Source organism: Acipenser ruthenus, chromosome 12 (assembly GCF_902713425.1).
Source record: "Acipenser ruthenus chromosome 12, fAciRut3.2 maternal haplotype, whole genome shotgun sequence".
In the NCBI taxonomy this organism is placed as follows: domain Eukaryota; kingdom Metazoa; phylum Chordata; class Actinopteri; order Acipenseriformes; family Acipenseridae; genus Acipenser; species Acipenser ruthenus.
The window spans coordinates 38,877,813-38,895,858 of record NC_081200.1 but is presented as its reverse complement, the minus strand read 5'-3'; the positions used below and the strand labels follow the sequence as shown (position 1 = coordinate 38,895,858).

Genomic DNA, 18,046 nt, shown 5'->3' with positions numbered 1-18,046 from the left:
ACACAAATTGCACTAAGTCACACAAACACCCGGACCCTTCTGCCCCCGCCAGTACCAATGCGGACAGCCACCTCGGTATATTTGCATGTTATTTATAGTGATGTTTTTGTTTGTTTGTTTGTTTGTTTGTTATTTAAAAAAAAAAAAAAAGAAAGAAAAAAAGATTATTTTAATATTACATTACATTATTTATTATAATAGTAAATGGCAAAATAACTTAAAGTTAACCAGCTGATATGTATAGAAACAAATAGCCTATAGCGCATCCCACTCTTGGTTTATATTGGTTATAAGCCCTTCATTATCGTGCATGTTTTGGTTAGACTACTGTATCAACATACGATATTGTTTTGTTCATCATTTGATTTAGCAAACAACAGTTCAAAGGACAAAAAACGGTTGCTTTAAGAAAAATGCAACACACACACACAAAAAACATATTTTTTGTTGCATGGTTCTCCTAACGTTATATTTTAAAATTATGTTGCCAAGAAAAAAAAAGCGTTGAATTTTTAACGAATGCGGACTTTTTTTTAATGGCGAAGAGAATAATTACAGATATTCATCACACAATCCTCATAAAACGTTACTGGCTTTATTTTTTACTCTGTCAATAATTGGTTTCTTTGGTGTCTAAATACGAGAGGGTGTATAAATATAAAGGCGCCAAAATTTGAAACTCTTGGCCCAGAAAGAAAGAAGAAAGGGATCTAAAAAACTAAAAATATCTAACGTTTTTCTTTTGACCTCTGCTACTCTGACTTTCCGCCGGCTCTTTTGTGCATTTCCGGGTGTTTATTTTTTTCCAGTTTATTCTTCTAAATTATATCCAGATAGCCTCGCGGAGATATAAAACCAACAGGAAGTTCAAAGTAAAAACAGGTTTGTGAATATACGTTTTATAGTAGAACTAACCAGCATTAGTTTTATATAAAGCAATCCGTATGCCAGTGTGATTTGAGAGACGGTTTCCATTTTCTTTCTTTTTTTGGGGGAGGTTTACATTAGCACTAGTAACGGTAGTTGTCCATTGGTAGCTCTCTTGTAAATTGTACAGTCTCTCTCTCTCTCTCTCTCTCTCTCTCTCTCTCTCTCTCTCTCTCTCTCTCTCTCTCTCTCTCTCTCTCTCTCTCTCTCTCTCTCTGAGTAAACAGGCAGGGTTGTTAATAAACGTGTGTGCGCGCGTGTTTTTTTGTGTGTTTTTGTTTTAATATTAGCCCAAATGTCAATGCGTATGAGTTGAGTCGTTTCAACTGACTATTATTTCTGGGTTTGACGCATAAGAAAGTGAAGTCGACGCCCCAGATTTCGTAATTAATAAAGTGGTAATAAATTAAAGATACAAACGTCTATTTACAGCTGGTGTAAATAAATTAACGATAAAATAACCTACGTTTTCCTGTATTGAAAGTGCAAGAAGGGAGAGGAGCCTTCACATTAATGACAGACCCATATATGTTTGAAATCGCTTATGGCCATTTTAAGATGTGACAGTGTGGGGCGTTTGAGTAATTTCTTCAATAAAAACAGCATTATATGTAACCGAGTAATTGTGTTATTCACAGCTTAGGGGTTTCAGTAGTGAAATCCGAAACGCAACTCACTTTAACTCATTTCTTGTAATTCAAATATACGGTGGGCAATATAGTCAGATAATTCAACATAATTCGAAGTGGAACTTTGCACACCATCTTAATGATAAAAGCCTGTGTAAAATTCACATTTCAGAGAACTAATATATATATCGGTTGATTATTTGTTACCTCAACAAAAGTACAGTTTTCACTTGTATACACAAATGTAACGAATACATGATTTTTAGGTTCTTATGGCCTTTTTTTCCTTATCTATGTGTTTTCCGGAATTATATGTGTAACATTCGTATTGATGTGTTAAGTGGTGGGCGTTTGGGATTTAATAATAGAAATAAGGGCAATTAAATATTCAGAATATAAGACTGGCAGAGACAATGGGAATGCACTCCAGGAAAGTGTCAATATGGGTTTATATGAAGACCACAAGGATTTCTTAGGAGCCCTTATTCTGTGTATTTCTAGAGCCTGAACATATTCTGTATAATAGGTTATATAGGTTCTAGACTGAACCATCCTGTCCAGTAATGGGATGTTTGTATTTGGACGCCTTAATAATAGCATTAAAAGAAAACTAGTTTCAAAGGCAGGTTTCCATTTGTTTTGTGTTCACAAAATAAACGCACACAATCATCATTTTTAATATTTTTATTTATGTTCCATAAAAAGCAATAGACTTCATATCTTAACATATATATATATATATATATATATATATATATATATATATATATATATATATATATATATATATATATATATATAGTTGCTTCTGAGGCCTGACAAGGTACATATCTTACACTTTTTTTTAAAGAACATTTTCTTAAATAATGCTACATCGTTACTTTAAAAATAAAACAAAACAAAAATCTGAAATCTGTCTACACAAGAGATGCCTGAGTAATGTTGGTATATTGAAATTAGCAAACCTCACATTTATTTATATTTTACATGCTTTCACATTTGATTCATGTAGGCCTAAGCACAGAGTTTAAAGCATTTCTGAAAGCGTACACATGTAAACAACTATTACAAAAAAAAAAAAAAAAAACCATAAACAGAACACAACGTATGTTTGATTTAAGAACAACGCACGGTTTTTATGCATTGAATAACACAACATGTGTTCTCCTTTACCAGTTTGTGGTAAACATTTACACACAAACACAACGTTGTTAGTACACAGTAAAGCACCCCTGCCTGTGTTCTTGGAAAGCACAAATATGTGTAGTTGTTCTAGTGGCTTTCAAATATTAGGCGGTGCTTTAAAATGAACAACACAATTCGAACATATACTGTGAAGTAAATCGTATTATTATTCGGTGCTGAGAAAAAAAAGTGTGAGTTTATATAAGACTCAGGGGTTTGCTAATTCACTCTGCTGTATACAAATATTAGAAAGCCATGACTCGATTAACGCAAACTGAAATCTGTATAGGGTAAACCAAGTACATGCATTAAAATTGATCCCTGTATCCTACTTCACCTATCATTTTTAATAGATTTTAATTGTCTTTGTAGTTATTTATTTTTATTTTCAGGGATTAATACAAAATGTGTTTTTTTTATTATTATTATTATTATTTTTATCGAACACTCTATTTTTTGTGAAGCGGTACCTGTTAATAAAAGTGAGATGTGACGTCAGAATTGGTATTATCAAAACATTTATTTTTCAAAGTTATAGGCCCTCTCTCTCTCTCTTTTATAGAATGTATTATAACGAATAACGTATCCCAAATAGTAGGCTGTGAAATAATGTATTTCCATTCAGCAATGGCATAATTGTTTGATAATATTAGTTATTGTTAATTTTATTTGCAGGTATGCCTATAGTTTTAAAGGTTGTTTTTTTTTTGTTTGCACAATTTTTTTTTTTTTTAAAGAACAGAAATTATATATAAACCTATTCTTCTTATTCTTATAATTTTTAAGCAGGCATACAGAACATTTCAAACACCGTTCTGATTAAATCAAAACCTTTTTGAAATGGCACGAGTCATAACAGGAATCGAAGACAGTGCAGTATAGTTCATATTCACTCATCTGAGAATATCTGTGGTCGGCCTGTGTGTGTGTCTAACGCACGTTTACACAGAAGGAAAAAAAAACCGTGTGTTTTGTGCAGGAAATTCACAGCGGCATACACGTCTAATTTAAGGCTGTGTTAAACATTATAATTTGATTCTTCGCTTACAAATTCAATGTCGCTCAAGCCACATCAGCCATTTAAAAAGTCAGTTTCGTTTATTTATTTTACACCAATGCACTCAAATAAGGATCTCATTTAATCTGCATTTATTTTGCCGCAGGAAAATCCTGAAAACCCAGTTTGTCATAATTAACAGTAATCTCACTAAAAGATACATCAGCAAGTAATGGCGCATTGTGTTATTTAAATGTTATTTACGTATTAAGAAGAAAGAAGAAGCACATAAGAAACTATACAAACGAGAGGAGGCCATTCAGCCCATCTTGCTCGTTTGGTTGTTAGTAGCTTATTGATCCCAGAATCTCATCAAGCAGCTTCTTGAAGGATCCCAGGGTTTCAGCTTCAACAACATTACTGGGGAGTTGGTTCCAGACCCTCACAATTCTCTGTGTAAAAAAGTGCCTCCTATTTTCTGTTCTGAATGCCCCTTTATCTAATCTCCATTTGTGACCCCTGGTCCTTGTTTCTTTTTTACCTGTTGGATAATTTTTTTTTTAAAACTGTTGGATAAACTTTTTTATGACCAGTTATTACATAACAGCTGCCAATCTAATTGCCAACTGCTGTAAAGCATTGCCAAATTTGACCTAATCTTGCAATAAACCGTTAACTAGTGTGAAATTCATGCAACTGATCGACTGTTGTTAAATAATAAACGGGAGAGAGAAGTTGCCAGTAGCAAACTTTTAATTTTTGAAACACTGTGTGGTATGACCATACTAAAACGTATTATGAGGTAACAACGTGGTAACAAGTTTCCGCATTTATTTAATTGTGAACCCTATCAGAAATAAAGAGGACGGACTCTTGTTTTCAATGATTTGAAATGAAAGACTGCGCATCTGAAGTGATTTTATAACCATTTCCTTAAAGATTGCAGATTGGGAATTGATTTTTGTTTTGTCGCCCTCAAACTTAATCAAATCGAGCCATTCAGAGGGACTGTGTAAAAAAAATGTAAATGTGGAAAACAGAGGCGGAAAAGATTTGCATTCGTTTACAACACAGTCTCAAACGGCTATACTTTTGTCCATTCATTGTGTCCTCAAGAATTAGAAGAAACTCACAAACTACTGGGGACATTTTCAATTGCTCTCTCTCTCAGTGTTAGAACACAGAGGAGCATTTTTGTGACTTAAAAAAAAACCCACACACAACTATAATGAAATGTTTATGTTTTGTTTTCCTTCAGTTTTGGACATGCCCGTATAAATGTCCCTCGATCCACTGGGCAGTCGACTGTCTGTTGTGCATTGCGGCTAGCTCGCGCGCTGTCATCCCTTTGCGGTTCGCAAGCCTGGGTTCGATAGTCCGCTCAATTAGAAATTTCACGACGTCCAGGTTTCCTTCTTTCGCTGCCAAGTGCAGAGGCAAGTTCCCTTCGCTGTCCTGGATGTTGACGTCGGCTCCGTAGTCCACCAGAACCCTCAAAGTGTCCTCGAACCCATCCCGGGCTGCGTCATGGGCAACGGTGAGACCGAAGAGAGGGTCTCTTTCGTTGGGATTGGCTTTGGCTCTGAGCAGGGCTTCGGCTATTGACGGGTTGCCAAGTTTCATCACCTGGGAAAAGGAAGGGCAACAATTAGCGTCACAGAACAGGGAGCGCACGTTTACAATATCGTGTGTGCGCGCACGTGCCATACAAATAAAGCTTATTTTAGATCGATACAGTTTTTTATTTATTTTTGTTACCTGTTTGTTACACAACTGAAAACAAAACAAAAAACAACTCAGATAAAAATGGGTTTATGATATTAATTGCAAAAAAAGTGTTTACCCAGTGGAAAAGGTTAAAAAAAAAAAGAAAAACGATTCTTTAGTTTTTTTCTTTACTTTTATCGTTGCAGTTGTTAGTGATGGTTTTATGTGTGCTGTGGTTGTTAATATATTTCTGAAAACACCAGGCCTGTCCATGGATCTTCAGCTCTGATATACTGTGCCTAATATTTTTTCAAAATCTGTTTTTTATAAAGATAAATGTTGATATTCACGAAGCTGTTGTTAATGAAGCGAAGAGCCGTTTACTATTTCAGAAATATCGAATCGTATCTTTTACATTCATAAAAAAAGACTTTGAAAAATGTTATTGCGAAACTGTATGGTTTTGCTTATGTTCCGCATGCAGACCCGATATCGTTTACATGTCACCCTAACCAGACTTGGTGAAGAAAGTATGATTTAACGGTTTGGTTTTCACCAAATACCAAACTGGCTAACAGACAGTACAGGATTTCAACAGTTAATGTATAATTGCTGTTAATCCTAAAACTAATTTGTATCCCCTATAAAAAACAGTATTTGGCTGGTGCTGATACACTTTTCCTTGCCAATTATTGCTAGTGGATTTCTGAACTGAATTCGGTGGAATCTAAATATCATTACAGTCTCCTAAAACATTTTATCAGCCTTCTGTATGCCATATCGCAATACAAGTGATGCATTATCAGCCTGTATGCCATATCGCAATACAAGTGATGCATTATCAGCCTTCTGTATGCCATATCGCAATACAAGTGATGCATTATCAGCCTGTATGCCATACCCGCAATACAAGTGATGCATTATCAGCCTGAATGCCATACCGCAATACAAGTGATGCATTATCAGCCTGTATGCCATACTGCAATACAAGTGATGCATTATCAGCCTTCTGTATGCCATACCACAATACAAGTGATGCATTATCAGCCTTCTGTATGCCATACCGCAATACAAGTGATGCATTATCAGCCTGTATGCCATATCGCAATTCAAGTGATGCATTATCAGCCTTCTGTATGCCATATCGCAATACAAGTGATGCATTATCAGCCTGTATGCCATATCGCAATTCAAGTGATGCATTATCAGCCTTCTGTATGCCATATCGCAATACAAGTGATGCATTATCAGCCTGTATGCCATATCGCAATTCAAGTGATGCATTATCAGCCTGTATGCCATATCGCAATACAAGTGATGCATTATCAGCCTTCTGTATGCCATATCGCAATACAAGTGATGCATTATCAGCCTGTATGCCATATCGCAATACAAGTGATGCATTATCAGCCTTCTGTATGCCATATCGCAATACAAGTGATGCATTATCAGCCTGTATGCCATACCCGCAATACAAGTGATGCATTATCAGCCTGTATGCCATACCGCAATACAAGTGATGCATTATCAGCCTGTATGCCATACCCGCAATACAAGTGATGCATTATCAGCCTGTATGCCATACCACAATTCAAGTGATGCATTATCAGCCTGTATGCCATACCGCAATACAAGTGATGCATTATCAGCCTTCTGTATGCCATATCGCAATACAAGTGATGCATTATCAGCCTTCTGTATGCCATACCGCAATACAAGTGATGCATTATCAGCCTTCTGTATGCCATATCGCAATACAAGTGATGCATTATCAGCCTGTATGCCATACCGCAATTCAAGTGATGCATTATCAGCCTGTATGCCATACCCGCAATACAAGTGATGCATTATCAGCCTGTATGCCATACCGCAATACAAGTGATGCATTATCAGCCTTCTGTATGCCATATCGCAATACAAGTGATGCATTATCAGCCTTCTGTATGCCATATCGCAATACAAGTGATGCATTATCAGCCTGTATGCCATACCCGCAATACAAGTGATGCATTATCAGCCTGTATGCCATATCGCAATACAAGTGATGCATTATCAGCCTGTATGCCATATCGCAATACAAGTGATGCATTATCAGCCTGTATGCCATACTGCAATTCAAGTGATGCATTATCAGCCTGTATGCCATATCGCAATACAAGTGATGCATTATCAGCCTGTATGCCATACCGCAATACAAGTGATGCATTATCAGCCTGTATGCCATACCGCAATTCAAGTGATGCATTATCAGCCTGTATGCCATACCCGCAATACAAGTGATGCATTATCAGCCTTCTGTATGCCATACCGCAATACAAGTGATGCATTATCAGCCTGTATGCCATACCGCAATTCAAGTGATGCATTATCAGCCTGTATGCCATACCGCAATTCAAGTGATGCATTATCAGCCTGTATGCCATACTGCAATTCAAGTGATGCATTATCAGCCTGTATGCCATACCGCAATTCAAGTGATGCATTATCAGCCTTCTGTATGCCATACCGCAATACAAGTGATGCATTATCAGCCTTCTGTATGCCATATCGCAATACAAGTGATGCATTATCAGCCTGTATGCCATACCGCAATTCAAGTGATGCATTATCAGCCTGTATGCCATACCCGCAATACAAGTGATGCATTATCAGCCTGTATGCCATACCGCAATACAAGTGATGCATGATCAGCCTTCTGTATGCCATACCGCAATTCAAGTGATGCATTATCAGCCTTCTGTATGCCATACCGCAATACAAGTGATGCATTATCAGCCTGTATGCCATACTGCAATTCAAGTGATGCATTATCAGCCTGTATGCCATACCGCAATTCAAGTGATGCATTATCAGCCTGTATGCCATACCGCAATACAAGTGATGCATGATCAGCCTTCTGTATGCCATACCGCAATACAAGTGATGCATTATCAGCCTGTATGCCATACTGCAATTCAAGTGATGCATTATCAGCCTGTATGCCATACCGCAATTCAAGTGATGCATTATCAGCCTGTATGCCATACCACAATACAAGTGATGCATTATCAGCCTTCTGTATGCCATACCGCAATACAAGTGATGCATTATCAGCCTGTATGCCATATCGCAATACAAGTGATGCATTATCAGCCTGTATGCCATACCGCAATACAAGTGATGCATTATCAGCCTGTATGCCATACCGCAATTCAAGTGATGCATTATCAGCCTTCTGTATGCCATACCCGCAATACAAGTGATGCATTATCAGCCTGTATGCCATACCGCAATTCAAGTGATGCATTATCAGCCTGTATGCCATACCCGCAATACAAGTGATGCATTATCAGCCTGAATGCCATACCCGCAATACAAGTGATGCATTATCAGCCTGTATGCCATACCCGCAATACAAGTGATGCATTATCAGCCTTCTGTATGCCATACCGCAATTCAAGTGATGCATTATCAGCCTTCTGTATGCCATACCGCAATTCAAGTGATGCATTATCAGCCTTCTGTATGCCATACCACAATACAAGTGATGCATAATTTTTCTCCAGTGCACCACTCTTATTGTTTTGATACTATAAACAACTATTTATGTTATTTAAAGGTTCCTAGTCTGGATGTTGCTGGATGTTCGAAGAAAAAAATGGTGCAAGATTTGCTGTGGAAAAGTTAATGTAGTTAAGGGATTGTTTAAAAAGCTCCAGGTTATTATTTAAAACTGAGCCTAATGTCACCATATAAATAGCTTCATAAGTGCACAAATTTAGGGTCACCAAATTAATTTCTGAAGAACAAAATGACAAGTATGGGGTTAAAGACAAAAAGATAAGAAAATACAAGGATAAACACAGTTCAAAATCTAAAAGTATATTATAACCTAAGCCATAGATATCTATATTTTTAGTTTCTTGTTAATTCTATGCAGTTAATGGGTGTTTTTCTCCTTAGTGCAAATTTGACAATCACTCCATAGGAAATACAGCCTCCAAAGATTAGCAAAATGCTGAAGTCTTGCCCAATTATTTGCCATTATGTTTGAAAAACATTTAAATTATAATACAGAACATTCTGACTAGCATATTTTTTCTCTTTTTTTGGTGTAAAATGATTAAAAAAAAAACATTCAAACACAAGTCTGTTTTATAATTTGCATTTAAATCTGGTAAATCATATGCATGTTTCTATTCTTCTTAATAATAATAATAATAATAATAATAATAATAATAATAATAATAATAATAATAATTTTATATTTTCAATGTGTGTGTTCATTTGGGGAAAATTGTTACAATGATAAAATTCTCAACCTATTCTACAAAGTAGCCTTTAATACAGTTATCGAAAGGACTTTGCTGTGATGTTTCTGGTTGTTTTTAAACCACACCAAATAATTCATAATAACACATAATTAAAATAGGTTGCACCCTGAAGTGCATAATACATTTGGTCCTTCACAAAAGTGTGATAATATACAACTGTACTTGAATTCGGTATGTACATATTTCACACATTGCACCACGACACCAGCACCCCCATGAGATTCAAATTATAGGCAATTCAAGTGATGCATTATCAGCCTGTATGCCATACCGCAATACAAGTGATGCATTATCAGCCTTCTGTATGCCATACCGCAATTCAAGTGATGCATTATCAGCCTTCTGTATGCCATACCGCAATACAAGTGATGCATTATCAGCCTTCTGTATGCCATACCGCAATTCAAGTGATGCATTATCAGCCTTCTGTATGCCATACCGCAATTCAAGTGATGCATTATCAGCCTTCTGTATGCCATACCGCAATTCAAGTGATGCATTATCAGCCTGTATGCCATACCGCAATACAAGTGATGCATTATCAGCCTGTATGCCATACCGCAATACAAGTGATGCATTATCAGCCTGTATGCCATACCACAATACAAGTGATGCATTATCAGCCTTCTGTATGCCATACCGCAATTCAAGTGATGCATTATCAGCCTTCTGTATGCCATACCGCAATTCAAGTGATGCATTATCAGCCTTCTGTATGCCATACCGCAATTCAAGTGATGCATTATCAGCCTGTATGCCATACCGCAATACAAGTGATGCATTATCAGCCTGTATGCCATACCGCAATACAAGTGATGCATTATCAGCCTGTATGCCATACCACAATACAAGTGATGCATTATCAGCCTTCTGTATGCCATACCGCAATTCAAGTGATGCATTATCAGCCTGTATGCCATACCGCAATTCAAGTGATGCATTATCAGCCTGTATGCCATACCGCAATACAAGTGATGCATTATCAGCCTTCTGTATGCCATACCGCAATACAAGTGATGCATTATCAGCCTGTATGCCATACCGCAATACAAGTGATGCATTATCAGCCTTCTGTATGCCATACCGCAATACAAGTGATGCATTATCAGCCTTCTGTATGCCATTCTGCAATTCAAGTGATGCATTATCAGCCTTCTGTATGCCATACTGCAATTCAAGTGATGCATTATCAGCCTGTATGCCATACCCGCAATACAAGTGATGCATTATCAGCCTGTATGCCATACTGCAATTCAAGTGATGCATTATCAGCCTGTATGCCATACCCGCAATACAAGTGATGCATTATCAGCCTGTATGCCATACCACAATACAAGTGATGCATAATTTTTCTCCAGTGCACCACTCTTATTGTTTTGATACTATAAACAACTATTTATGTTATTTAAAGGTTCCTAGTCTGGATGTTGCTGGATGTTCGAAGAAAAAAATGGTGCAAGATTTGCTGTGGAAAAGTTAATGTAGTTAAGGGATTGTTTAAAAAGCTCCAGGTTATTATTTAAAACTGAGCCTAATGTCACCATATAAATAGCTTCATAAGTGCACAAATTTAGGGTCACCAAATTAATTTCTGAAGAACAAAATGACAAGTATGGGGTTAAAGACAAAAAAGATAAGAAAATACAAGGATAAACACAGTTCAAAATCTAAAAGTATATTATAACCTAAGCCATAGATATCTATATTTTTAGTTTCTTGTTAATTCTATGCAGTTAATGGGTGTTTTTCTCCTTAGTGCAAATTTGACAATCACTCCATAGGAAATACAGCCTCCAAAGATTAGCAAAATGCTGAAGTCTTGCCCAATTATTTGCCATTATGTTTGAAAAACATTTAAATTATAATACAGAACATTCTGACTAGTATATTTTTTCTCTTGTTTTGGTGTAAAATGATTTAAAAAAAACAAACATTCAAACACAAATCTGTTTTGTAATTTGCATTTAAATCTGGTAAATCATATGCATGTTTCTATTCTTCTTAATAATAATAATAATAATAATAATAATAATAATAATAATAATAATTTTATATTTTCAATGTGTGTGTTCATTTGGGGAAAATTGTTACAATGATAAAATTCTCAACCTATTCTACAAAGTAGCCTTTAATACAGTTATTGAAAGGACTTCGCTGTGATGTTTCTGGTTGTTTTTAAACCACACCAAATAATTCATAATAACACATAATTAAAATAGGTTGCACCCTGAAGTGCATAATACATTTGGTCCTTCACAAAAGTGTGATAATATACAACTGTACTTGAATTCGGTATGTACATATTTCACACATTGCACCACGACACCAGCACCCCCATGAGATTCAAATTATAGGCTAATTCAATGCAACCTTATTTTTATTTTAGTTACAATATGCTACATGGCTACAATGATTTTTGATAACATATGTTTCAATTTAAAAAAAACACACACATTAAACATAAAAAATGATCACAGCTTTAGTGGTGAAGGTGGTAACATATGGGATGCCTTCCTTGTTTTAAATACTATATATAAAGGTATACAGAAGGAGATTGAAAAGGATTTAATGCAACATCCTGGAATTTCATAAAAGGTATATTTATGCCAAGATTCAGTTAAAGAATTAAATGCAATAATTGCCAAAATGGAATGCAAAACAAAAATATACATATTTGCTTGAAATCAATTAAAAAACTTTGATCAGACTTATGCTTTGAACAGATTTTATATAATTTAATATAATAGGCTACACTCCCTAAAAATAAATAAATAAATAAATTTAAAAAAGCCTCAAACAAAAATAACCCTAATAGAAATATTCAGCAAGCACCTGACAAACAAATAACTTGTTTTATACACTATATTAAGTTATTTTTTTAACTTATCATAACTGCAACTGCAGAAATACACCTCTCTATATCCATAACATCATTTTCCCCTCCAGAGGGCTAAGTTTACACCATTTGATTGTAAAAGGAAAAAATTAATCGCTAATGTAACAGAACTATAGAAAAAAAAAGACTAGGAGCAGGTATGCAGCTCTAAATGAACCTGAGATTTATCTGAAGCTTTGTAACATCATTAAAAAAACAAACCAAATGGGTGTTAACTGTGCATATAGTAAATGCTTATTAAATATGTAACCGCAGTGTAAATGGGTGTATTCCTTAATTCTTACTAATATTGTTAGTGTAAAGCATTATTAATATAGCCTTTATCCTGGAAATGCCAGTTGCAAATCGTCCCAGGTCCCAGTCAGCAGAGACTCCCAAACCTATTGGCAGCAAAGGCCTATTACATTTAAAAGCATTTCATTCAAATTGACTTGCAACTGTAAATCCTCCGAATTTGAAAAGTGGAAGGAGGTGAAGTTTAACTGTCACAGAATATAATTTTTGCATTAATAAAAGTGTTATTGGTCACAGAATTGGTTACTGCACATAGCTGGGACTCCCCCTCTTGAGAAGCAGCAAGCTCGGCATAGTCAGAGTGCACAATAAACAATGACTTTGAGATTGGGCAGTAAAAACAACAGTCTGCACATCATTATTGATGGCTTCAAACTAAACACGTATGACTGATACACAACATAAACAGATTTAGATAGGATATAAAAGGGTGATTTAAATGATGTTATCTAATCCAGATATCGCTAATTATAGGCTACAGTAATTTGGTTTCCTGTAGTAAATGCCCCACAACTACTGTATAAGAACTTTTTTGTTGCTGTTGAAAATATAATTCTGTATCTCCTGTTTCTTTTTCAGACGGCGAGAGAAATAGAGAGAGAGAGAGATATGAGTAATAAAATATATATATATATATATATATATATATATATATATATATATATACACACCAAAATACATTAACTACACTTTAGCTACACTGTACTTAAACTTCTGTTACATTATTTGACATGCACTCCCAACCCAATTATACGAAATGGAAAATAACTCTGCTACACACTGTCAATGCATACAGTTTCATCCTCACAATCACAATCATTGTAGTGAATATTAGTAAATGGTGACTAATGTAACTAGTTAATTGTAGTTAATTTAGCTGTATTTTGAAGTGTAGCCACAATAGCATCAGAGCTTCTCAGTCTAACTAAAATGGATGATAGTGCAGGGGTCTACAATGCATGATAGTGTATATAGGTCCCACCTACAAAAATTAATACATAAATACATACATTGTTATAATACAAATCACAACATTCATTTTAATATGTAAGGGCTGAAGATTAAAATACGTTTGACTGGTTTAAATTAAAATATATCATTTACATTTTTAATTTTTATTTTAGATCACACGGTGGGCCAAATATATATATATATATATATATATATATATATATATATATATATATATATATATATATATATATATATAATCTAAACCCTAGCTCGCTTATTTCTGGTATATCCTATTTAAAACATATCCAAAAACGTATGTACATCTTTGATCTAAAAAACTGATAGCATATCAACAGCATCAATTTAGTTGACCATATTTCGGCAGTAAATATAACTTAATATGACAGCATAGTTTAATGTATATAAAAAATATTGGTGGTCAACAGACATACAGTTTGAATCTGTTACAAAACTAAAAGGTCAAGGACGCATGACTGCTTGAAAGCTCTTTATTAGTTTTTTTTATAATCAAACGTTTGAAAGTCGGCGTGGGGATGCGAAACATAGCATGTGTCACCCTTATAGTCCTACACAAGCTGCCATTCTGCTTGCAATGCTAATATGCACTTAATAAAAACCCTAGCTGCGTTTTAATAACACCAACCCTGCTGCAGGCATTTGTTTTACTGTAAGCACAAACATTTATGGTCCATTTAGTATAGTTGCATCTTGCAGGCATTGTAAAATCTGCACTGTTGAGGTCTGCCACATTTATTTTACTAAAATAGCGTAGCACCAGGACCATCTCACTGTAAACAATTACTTGCTGCCTCGGTAATAATGAGGTACAGACTGACTCAGCCACAAACTACTGTGTTAATGAGGCACTACAGGTTGAAAATCTGATATTATTCACGCATGTCATTTTGTATATCTATCTATCTATCTATCTATCTGTCTATCTACATATATCTATATCTATATCTATATATGATATTTTACGTACATCTTCTATTTGGTTTTCAATTGAAAATTGAAGAATCTGAATGCTTGGGTCGTTTCCATTTTACTTTTTTAAAATTCTTATTTAATTCATTTTTTCGTTATGCTTAAACTTGCCCAGCCGTTTCAGATACAAAGAACCACAGACTAGATTATTATCATGTGTCCAATTCGACTCTCTCTCACCCCTGTGGCAAGACTTATCGGTTCTCTTTACACACGGTAACCCGTTTGTTAATTAGAAAGTTCGTTCTTTTTCGAAGAGTGTTAATTACATTCAACTACAGTTATCCGGTTTGGGGTGACTACTCGCATTTGTTTTTTTTTTTCATTACTGTAAAGGGCTAATTTAGATACAGGGTACACAGATTGATGGATATGTATCGATTCATGACACGATGTATGTAAAAATGAAAATAATACATTTTCAAACAATAGCCTACTTTTTGTTCTATTGTTTGTGATTACATTGTAAAATCTATATACAAAAGTTGTTTTCAGCATTTGTATTGGGGTGGTGGGTCGTGCAAGAAGGTGCAAGAAAACCTGATGTATAAAACAAATCTGAAGAATTTCATCAAGAAAACTGTTTCTGGACAGAAGCCCTAACACTGAATCGGATACCCCAAAATGAAGAACAAACGAAATAGCCTACTACCTACAATATTCAAAGGACTATTTGACTATTTTTAACCATTACTTCTAACATTCGAGTGAAGGGTAAAGAACTGAAGTTTGTTCTGTTTAAAGATGCAACAAATATGATTACTACTACGCTCAATAATTGAAAATACGTCATTTACACATGCTACCTCTTCCTAAGGGGATGTCAAGCAATTATTTTAAAAAATGCTCCACGCTGCATTACCCCCCCCCCCCCCCCCCCCCCATTTTCGATCAAATGCAAGGTCTAAAGAAATGGAATACCAACCTGTAAGGGAGTCCTGCCAAACGCATTCTTTTCATTAACATTTGCCCCGTTTTGCAATAACATTTCAACTATTTTCAGCTCGCCCCTTGCCGAAGCACTAGCCAGTCTGTCCGCATCCGAAGAATCAGCCATTCTTTGTGGTAATAGAGTTAGGAAAAAAAAAATATTTCTAAAGTCTTTTTTTTTTTTTTTTTTGGTTTTTAAGTTCGCAGCTGTGTGTTATTGGAGCCTGTATGCGCTGCTTCTTTTTTTTAATGGTCAACGTAGTCTGACGTGAGCCAGTAAGTAGATTGTAGTAAATATTTTAGCAGTATATGAAACTGCCTTCCAACCTGAGACCGCCCACTTATCTAGAACCATCCCACTACACTTCAGTTTTACATCAGCTTCAGATGGCCCAGGTTTTACAATACCGAGAATTACAGTCCCAAAACAACTATCGTGAACGATTAAAAAAAAAGTTCAGGTTTCTTCCTTTCTCTGATCTGAATGCGATAGCAGCGGGTATGTGCGGCTCCGAGTTCCGTGCAATGATTTAATCGTGAAGAGGAAAAGCTGATTATGACGAATTACAGACCCTGTTTCTTTTTCTTCAAATTGTGCTGTATTGGTTTCTTGTGACAGTTCCTGCGCCATAAAGAAACCGGGAGGATGTCTCCAAACAGATTTTTAATTCTTATCACAAACAGTACATTTTTGTTCTGCTCCAGTTGCAGAGCTATCCAATAGTCTTTTTTGGAAACAAAATCAAGAGGGTCATTTTACAAAGAATAATGAAACGCAATTCAGACGAGTGGCCTTCAAAAATCAGGGGTTTAAAAAGATTCGGTAAGAAAACACGGTTTTATAGTTTATAGTACGCTTCCATTGGTTTATACATTCAGATCTGGGTTTACACGCTGCATCAACAAAACGCCGGTGGCAAAAAACAAACAAAATGGGTCAGATAAAAAATGATATCCTTGTGATCAGTTGTCAAACGTACCAGTCGGAGAAATATATATATATATATATATATATATATATATATATATATATATATATATATATATGTGTGTGTGTGTGTGTGTGTGTTATTGTGTTATTAGGCTGTTATTAGGATTCCCTTATGTTTATTTTGATAGGCGCAACCCTTCGGATCGAAAGGCACTTTCCTGGTTAGATTTTGTAAAGGATACTTGGTTTGTACAGTCCCCCAGTCAAAGACGCAGACACACAGGTGCAATCCGGATTCAGTTACTGTATCCCAGAAGAAGCGATCACGTTTTAAAAGCAGAAACATCACCGACCGGCATCCGAACAGCATTATAATACCATGAAAAAAGAGGAGTCCGTTCAGGCAAGATCCTGTAGCAGAGGAGACGTCTTCTAATTACGCGAGGTTTGTTATGGTATGTGCTGCAAACGAAACACAAAATAATAATAATACAAAAATAAAAATAATTTAAAAAATATCATGAAAAAATTATTTAAAAAAATACAAAAAAAAAAAACAGGCAGTTTCGGTTTAACCAGTTGCCGTGTCCAATAGAAATTTACAGTGTTTTCAAACCTTTTTATACAAACTTCCCGCCTATTTCTGCAACTGTAAAAAAAAAATGAAAAGGTGGTTGCTCATATACGTCCAGCCTTCTTCATTAATGATGAAAGTTTGTTTTACTTCGGTCCAACCTATGAGAATGCGACGAGCTTGGCATCACCACCACTGTCAGGGACCCTGTGTATTGTGTCCCTCCGCTAAACGATCACAGCATAGTGTTGCACTACCGTCACATTTTATCTCACTGTCCCCAGCACAGCGAGCTCAAATCGAATAGCCTGCACTGCCAGTACAGCGGTAACAGACTGAACTGACTGCGTAGTTTACATCACTGACACTTCGGGTGATATCCCGCTTCTAAAAATGCAGATTCTCTCAGCGCTGCTACTTTATAGTGAAATAAAATTCAGAAAATATCAGGCGATTACGATTTGTACTCTTAGCATATTCTCATCTAGGTCCTTTCCACTATAGCGATTTTAAGTAACCCCATATTTTTCTATACTGCCTGTTTCTGTTTTATTAAAAAAAAAAATACAAATAAATAAAATAAAATAAAAAAGGTTTTTTTTTTTTTTGTTTGTTTTTTGCAGACGTGATTTCTGTTTAGCATAGTTCGGAGCTGAAGTATTGACATCACGATTTTTGAAATTAAAAATAGAGCGCAAGTC

General features: G+C 35.5%; 1 protein-coding gene across 1 annotated transcript; it reads right to left on the bottom strand.

The window, feature by feature from the left end:
- Nucleotides 1–2,363: 2,363 nt before the first annotated feature.
- Nucleotides 2,364–17,816, bottom strand: LOC117417006 (cyclin-dependent kinase 4 inhibitor C-like). Its single transcript, XM_034028580.3, has 3 exons — nucleotides 17,014–17,816; nucleotides 15,836–15,968; nucleotides 2,364–5,364 (listed from the first exon to the last, which is right to left on the bottom strand). Exons 1-3 carry the CDS (start codon nucleotides 17,139–17,141, stop codon nucleotides 4,993–4,995), a joined length of 633 nt encoding a protein of 210 aa, XP_033884471.3. The 5' UTR covers nucleotides 17,142–17,816; the 3' UTR covers nucleotides 2,364–4,992.
- Nucleotides 17,817–18,046: the final 230 nt, after the last annotated feature.